This window comes from Suricata suricatta, chromosome 7 (assembly GCF_006229205.1).
Source record: "Suricata suricatta isolate VVHF042 chromosome 7, meerkat_22Aug2017_6uvM2_HiC, whole genome shotgun sequence".
Taxonomy (NCBI): Eukaryota; Metazoa; Chordata; class Mammalia; order Carnivora; family Herpestidae; genus Suricata; species Suricata suricatta.
Genome location: NC_043706.1, coordinates 126,700,184 through 126,708,417, shown reverse-complemented (window position 1 = coordinate 126,708,417; position 8,234 = coordinate 126,700,184). Strand labels below are relative to the sequence as shown.

General features: G+C 36.2%; 1 protein-coding gene across 1 annotated transcript in view; it reads right to left on the bottom strand.

Annotated features, from left to right (window-relative positions):
* The window catches only part of ADGB (androglobin), a 135,833-nt gene that overhangs the window by 41,882 nt on the left and 85,717 nt on the right, over positions 1 to 8,234 (bottom strand). Inside the window, exons 24-27 of the mRNA XM_029945518.1 lie at positions 7,650 to 7,784; positions 6,979 to 7,132; positions 3,095 to 3,282; positions 145 to 329 (exon numbers count right to left, since the gene is read on the bottom strand). Coding sequence (XP_029801378.1) covers positions 145 to 329; positions 3,095 to 3,282; positions 6,979 to 7,132; positions 7,650 to 7,784 — 662 coding nt within the window. The remainder of the gene's footprint in view (positions 1 to 144; positions 330 to 3,094; positions 3,283 to 6,978; positions 7,133 to 7,649; positions 7,785 to 8,234) is intronic.

Genomic DNA, 8,234 nt, shown 5'->3' with positions numbered 1-8,234 from the left:
AAAAATATTTTAGTATAATATCAGGTTTTACAAATTAAATGTTTATTTACTCTTTTCTCTTAAGCAAACCATTTAAAAATCAGTTATGTAAATATAAATATCTACTTAGGGCTCTAAATAACTAGTTTAAAAAGCCACACTTACACTGGGAGCTCACAACTTTTTCACTCCCCAAGAAGTTAATTGCTGGGATTATAGCTTGCCCTTTCCCAGTGGAACTGACAATAGCTTCCTCATTTTCTAAGATCTGTAGCTTGATGAATGCGTCTGATTTGGATGTGCGTACCTGCACCGTAACAGGGTGTGGTGAAGCAACTTTAACTGAATACCTAGAAGAAAACACATTCGACCTGTAAGCAATTTATTGATCTCCCTCTTAAAGTCAGTAAAAGAAACTGTATAATCAGCTAATATGATAATCTAAAAGTAAAACCATTTTGTAAAATTGGCCCCAAACCTAGAGATATTATTGCTATTGTAGACTTTGACAAAAGATCTCAATATGCTATGGTAAAATGAAATAGGTAACAGGACATTTATTACCATCAATTCCCAAACAGGAAATGCAACCTTTTGTTTGTATATGATAAACACTTATAAAACATGATAGATCTGCAGACTACTGACACATCAAACCTTTCTATTATACCCTCCTCTCCAGTTGGACAACAGGCAGCATCCTTCAAAGCTTCGCTGTTTATTTACCATGCTTTCTTTGATTCATAGAAATACAGAGGAATCAAAATTAGTACCGACAGCCTATACTCTTGACCATGTAGGTTGGGAATCTTTTACAAAAAGAGAAAGTGTGTAGTATATTGCCATTCGAACCCCTCCCTTAATGCAACTGAAGAGGTTTTCTCGGTTTTTTGTTTGTTTGTTTTATCTTGGTTTTTGTTGTATTTGTTGTTGTTGTTTTTTACTATTTTAGGTGAATCCTCATAAATGTTCAGGAACCTATGAACTTTCAGTTTGTCTATAAATTTCCTTTTCTGTGTATCCTCTTTCTCCTATATCTTAAATCTCCCCCTCCTTTTTTTGTTTATTTATTTTATTTATTTTAAGAGAGAGAGAAGGAGAGTGAGTGCTGTTGCCTTTAAGGTGAAATCGAAATCTCTTGCCTTATGAGGCCCTTCAGGAAAGGGCTCTTCCAACCTCTCTGGCCTTACAGCTTCCCAAGGCCCCTAGAACTCCACTTTGCAAACAAATATCTTCAGTTCCCTGAGAAGGTCACACACTCTTTAATTTCTGAATTCTCACATATGCTCATGAGGCAGTTCCCTCCTCACCCTCCCCCCACTCTTCTTGACAGCTTAGGTCCAGCTTCTAGGATTAATTTAGGTCCTTAATCCTGAGTCTATTGGTGGCCTTGCAATGTGATACAGTGGCTTCCTATCAGAGTAGTTAAAATATCTTATCGCAGTTGTTATTTTTAATTGCTGGTATGTTTTCCTCCTACTTCTTTCCTTTATTCCCTTGTTTTCTAAAAATAGTGTCTAATATATGACAAGAGGCAGATGGATTAAAAAGAGAGTTTTTGCCTCTTCTAGTACCTTCAGTTCATATGTTTTCTTTTAGTATTTTTTCTAAACTTTTACCCACATACGAAATATATAAAGAAATATAAAGATAAAACATAAGTTTGGGATATACTATATGTATTCTTCTGTAATTTAATTTTACTACTGATTATTCTAAATTACAAAAATGTATGCATGTTTTTTTTTAAGAAAAAAACGTTTTAAAATAAAAATAAATAAAGAGGCACAAGAATGGCTTAGTCAGTTAAGCATCCCACTTCGGCTCAGGTCATGATCTCGCAGCCTGTGAGTCCAAGCCTTGCTTCTGGCTCTGTGCCGACAGCTCAGCCTAGAGCCTACTTCAGATTAGGTGTCTCCATCTCTCTCTGCCTCTCCTTAGCTTGCTCTTGCTCTCTCCCTCTCTCTCTCTCTCTCTCTCTCTCTCTCTCTCAAAAGTAAATAAACATAAAAACATTTTAAATACAAGTAAATAAAAATTAGAGGAAAAAATTAGCAGAATACAATAAATTATATTTGTGCATATATTGCCAAATAGACTTTGGGGTTTCTTTAGAAGACACATTTACCAACACGTATGGAATCTTTAAAACATATAGTCTCCTTAAAGTAATAGATATTTAGATAGTAATAATTTACTTTAATATATACAATAAAATATGCCTATCATATCTCTATTAATAGTATGGAAAAATAGACATGTGAAATTTGTAATAAAAACAAAAAATTACCACAAAGTAAATTGTTGTATATTCATACAAATGACTACTATGTAATCAAGAGTTTACAAAATATCTTGATGGCACTGGGAAGCATGAACACTGTAATGTTAAGTAAAAAGGTCAGATTATAGGGGCGCCTAGGTGGCTTAGTCAATTGAGTGTCTGACTTAACTCAGGTCATGATCTCACTGGTCATGATTTCCAGGCCCTCAGTGGGCTTGCTGTTGTTAGTGCAGAGCCCTCTTTGTATTCTCTGTGCTCCTCGCTCTCTGCCCCTCACCTACTCACCCTCACTCTCAAGAATGAATAAACACTTATTTTAAAAAGTCAGTTTACAAAACTTAAATTATGTCATACTTTTAATAATAATAAACTGTGACTAGAATAAAACACTCACTATAAGAAAATACAATAGAACACTAACAGGTTGGTTGATTATAGGTGACCTTTACTTCCTTTTTTAAAAGTTTATTTATTTCTATTTTGGGAGAGAGAGAGAGAGCAATGAAGGAGAGGGGCAGAGAGAGAGGAAGAGACAGAGAATCTCAAGAAGGGTCTGTGCTGTCAGCATGGAGCCCAACGCAGGGCTTGAGCCTATGAACTGTGAGATCATGACCTGAGCCGAAACAGAGAGTCAGAAGCTCAACCAGCTGAACCATCCAGGTGCCCTATTTCCTCAATAATATATTTATATATTCATATTTACCTGTAGAGCCCTGTGTATCTAGAGGCCTACCCTCTCTGGCCACAGTCACTGAAGGACAACATGTCAGCACCTATCTGGTGGCCAAAAATGACAATTCAATGTATTTCCCTCCTGTCATATACTTATACCTGAATAAAATTTTCTTATCATTGGGTATGTAGTAATCTCTGATTTCCTTTATGGTGAAGGTATTGGATGGAGAGTCTCGAGATAGGCATGGGAGTGGAGTATAAGAACCAATGAGGCGCAGTTTCCATCGTGAGGACAATACGTATGTGTCACCAGTAAATGCTTCAGCCACGAATGTGTAGCCTTTCTAGAGGAAGGAAAATCATATGGGAGTAAATGATACCATTTCTGGTCTCTCAAATGTACAACATATGTTTTCATAGGACTAAAATGCTTTATTACCTTGATATATGTAAATATACGAGATCTCTTGATAACCAAAAATTAATAGCATTAGGTTTTGAAATCCCTGTTAGAAAGCCCCACCTTACAAGTTTTTGGAGAAAATGAGGACCTCTAACACTTCTGTTCGTGTGGTTCCCAATCTACAACACAGAGTGTGTAACTCTGGTAAAAGATTCCTAAGTTTCCCTCCAATTCTATTAATGCTTCCTTAGGCAGATTTTTATTATCACATCATCCTAGTGTATCCCTTAACCTCCTTCTTGATTTTCCTATTTTTTAAGTACAAGATAAGAGAAGCAGGAGTGCTCAGGGCAGTGTCGTCCCTTGGGACACCAACTGGCAGTTAAGCTGTCAAGTCTGTAGCAGATACATTTGCAGGGATCCCACATGTGAGTATGGGGATGAGCTCCTCACGTTGCAGAAAGCAGCTCTGAGAAACCTGGGGTGATGTCATGGTGGGTGATAACTCGGTTCATCGAACCACATTGTCAGTGAAGCAGGAGCATGATACCATAACGAGATACAAAAGTTCACAGCAATTATGAGTTTATAATTCCAGACACTTCTTTTTTTATTATTATTTTAATGTTTATTTATTTTTGATAGAGAGAGGGAGTGTGTGAGTGGGGGAGAGCAGATTGACAGAGAGAGAGAGAGAGAGAGAGAGAGAGAGAGTGAGAGAGAGAGAGAGAGACTGTCCAAAGCAGGCTCCAGGCTCTGAGCTGTCTGCACAGAGCCGACATGGGGCTTCAACTCTTGAACTGTGAGATCATGACCTGAGCTGAAGTTGGATGTTCAACCGACTGAGCCACCCAGGTGCCCCCCAAGACACTTCTAATAAGGAAGAAAAATACAGATTTGGATTCCAGTTGATTCTGATGCAAAGGACACTCTCCGAAGTGTTTAAATTTCCCAAAACAAAAATAAGAAATATGTAAGACAGAATGAATTCAACACATTGCAATAAACATCTAGGAATATTAACCAGAATTATAATACTCATAATGAGATGAGAATCACTACACCAATAAAAACCTTTTGACATTATATTTGGGGCAAGGAACTAAAGGAAGATAAATCATATATACTAAAGTATTTTTACCTACAAAGTATAATGTGCAGATTTGCTGCTATTTTCATTATTATTTTAGTTTGTGGTACAATGCATTAAAGAAACAAAAGGAAATTACATGATTCTGATTTTGTGTTTGTCTAGGCTCAGAGAATAATTGTTAGAGGGGAAAAAAGAGTTATAAAACAGTAGGATAGATATCAGTAAGTGAAAGTCTAAATCTAAACCAGTGGGAAGGTTATTGCTTTGTTTTGTTTTAAACTTTTTAAATGTTTCATTTATTTTTGAGACAGAGAGAGACAAGGCATGAGCTGGGGAGGAGCAGAGGGAAAGGGAAACACAGAATCCAAAATAGGATCCAGGCTCTGAGCTGTCCGTACAGAGCCTGATGTGGGGCTTGATCTCATGAACTATGAGATCATGACCTGAGCTGAAGTTAGACACTTAACTAACCAAGCCACCCAGGCACCCCACCAGTGATAGGTTTTTAAGAGAAAACCTGAATATTCTAAACAACTTCAAGACTCCTGAGTAACAGTAACATAATATTTAAATATTTTCAAAAGACACATACAATAAATGATCATTATTCAAAATACACAAAAACTCTTAAAACTCAACAATAAGAAAACATACAACCTGATTAAAAATTTTTTTAAGATATCTGACCAAACAAGATACACAGATGGCAAATATGCATAGAAAAAGACGCTCCACATCCTACGTTATCAGAGAAACTCAACCAACCATGAGATACCACCACACACCTATTAGAACAGTGAAGATCCACAACACTAAAAGTACCAAATGCTGATGAGGACATAGAGCAACATAGCTCTCATTCACTGCTAGTGGGAGTAAAAAATGCTGCAGACACTTTGAAGGATAGCATGGTGGTCACTTACAAAACTATACATATTCTTATTATTCAGCTCAGCAATAGTGTTCCTTGGTGTTTACCCAAAGGAGTAAAAAACTCGTGTCTATACAAAAACCTGCACACAGATGTTTGTGAATGCTTTAGCCATAGATGCCATGACTTGGAACCAGTCAAAATGTCCTTCGGTAGGTGAATCGATAAACTTTGATACATGCAGACAATGGAATAGTGTTATTAAAAAGAAATTGGCTATTAAGTCATAAAAAGACATGGACAAAATGCAAATGCATGTTTTTAAGTGAAAGAAGCCAATCTGAAAGGATTACATGCTATAAGATTCCAACTCGATGACATTCTGGAAAAAGCAAATCTATCCAGACAGAAAATAGGTCAGGGATTGCAAGGGACTGGGGGAGGGAGAATACATAGGTGGATCACAAGGATTTTCATGGCTGTGAAAACACTCTTTATGACCCCCTAATGATGGATACGTGTTATTTTACATTTGGTCAAACCCATAGAATGGAAAGCATCATCAGGGAACCATAATATAAACTATGGACTTTGGGAGATTATGATGTGTTGATGTAGGATGATCAGTGTCATAAATGTGGCACTCTGGTGGGGCATGTTGATAATGGGGGAGGCTATGCATGTGTGGGGGCAGGGAGCTTTTGAGAAATCTGTACTTGCCTCTCAGGTTTGCTGTAAACCTAAAACTGTTCTTACTTATTGTTATTAAAACTGGCAATAAAGTCTTAAAAATTTTTTAATCTTATTTTTTTAAATCCCTAATACAAAGTTAAAAGAGCTATTCGGTTTTTTATGGCGTTAGTATTTTTTAAAAATTTACCATTCATTCCTCTAAACCAGTATTCATGTCTCAGTTTGTGCAAAATAATGCACAGAATCATAGGCTGAAAGGAACTTTCAAAGTCAGTTACAGCCACAACTCATAAAGAAAGATGAAAAGGCTCAAAGTCATCCAGCTAAAGAATGAAGGATCAGAAAAAAATGTCCCAACTTGCAGTGTAGGTATCTACTTCCTTTTGTTATCCTTCGATCTTAGAGGAAATAGCCAAAAACACAAAGATGAGATTCAAACAGAAAGGCAACATGATTTGAGTGATCATCAGAGATTAGGGTCCATCATCCAGCAGGAATCAGGTGCCAAGTGCTTTTTAAGGAATCTGTGTAGCCCTATTAAAGCCTGGGGGTGGTGGGTAAGGAGTGGCCATGTAATCACAATCTTCCTAAATATTTAGGGATAGAATAAAAATCTGGATAGAAACTGAGGCAATCAGCTGGTCTGATCAAATAACAGGACTAAATGAATTCTCTAGCTCCATTTCAGTTTTAAGAGTTTATATGATTTTATGATTTTAATAAGAATTTCCAATGCTTTCCTTTGGTCATACTTTCTTTGGAGAGCAGAAAAAAAGAGGGCTGAGAGGTGAATGTTCTAGCACTCACGTTAAGTTCCTCAGGTTGTCAAATAAATGGAGCTTCTGTAGAAAAAGACCAGGACCCTTACTCCTCTGTTAAGTGGATTGAAAGCACATCTGCTCTACCTTATCCTGGAATCTTGCAGGGTGCTGGCTTCTCAAGGTCATTGTGTCATATGGGGAGAGCATATTTGCACCTACCTTATTCTTGGTATAATGATAAGGCACCACTTTTTGGAACACCTTTGGCACTTGTTCCATTGTGTCATTATTAACAATGTGCAGCATGCAGACTGGAAGCGTGGTATATACTTTGGGAAGCAAAATCATGTCTTGAGGAATCAAAAATGTTTCTCTGTAATTACAAAAGCATGAACTTTTTCTTGACATGAACGGTAAAGAGAGTTTGAAGTTAGGTTTAATGCCAAGAAATAAAAAAAAAAAGTAAGTGTAAAATTTCAAATAACTACAAAGCATACGTATTGGTTTTTTAGTTATTAGCATACTTTGTCATATAAATGTAACCCCTTCAAAGTCCCATTTTATAAGTAATTTCTGACTCTTACCTAATAATATTACTTGAAAATGAAATGGTTTCTTTCTATACAGAAAGCACATCCATTTATTATATTATTTTTATCGTGCACATAAAAATTTCTAATAATTAACTTCATATTCTTCATATTTTATTTAAAGAAACATGGATAAAAATGCCTATAATATCTCAATAATGTATAGCACATGGGGAAGAAGTACTAACTTGTGAAAGCAACCTAAAAATTTGTATTTTCACTAACCATAAATAAAACTACACATATAAATATTACATGCCATTTAAAGGGACATCATATGACAATTTATGATAGCCTCACCTGAATACTATAAACCAACTATTTGGTGGCTGATCTGCGTAAGTCACAGTATAGTCAGCAAAAACAACCTTAGTTTCTTCATCTTGATAGCATGGATAAGATTCAATAGACTTGCACTTGCTTTTAAACATTAGTCTAGAAATGTAAAAATAATTTAAGTTGCAAAGGCAAAGGTAACTTCTAAAATAAACCTTATTTACAAAAATAAATAGGCAAAATAGCACAAAATACCACAGTCTATTGTTGGCTGGATTGAATCCTTAGTCAAAGGTTGAGGGCTCATGGTGCGTGATCCTCAAGTAGGGGAGCCCACTCCAGGTCAACCATGAAAGGAATCTCTCAACAATCTCTAAAGTTATCTGAAGTTCTTAATCAAAGAAGAACTTAATTCATGATTGAGAAAATAATTAACATTTCTGGATAGGAAATTAGCACCAAAGCTCAAACTATAAGCGTAGGAAAATGAGGAACAGGCAAAGTAGCAATAAAACTGGATGGAGGTACTGTAGGTCTGGAATTGACATGAGGAATCTATACCAGACTGTAGTTTAAAGTAAGGAATGGGTTTGTAAAAAAGGATTCAAA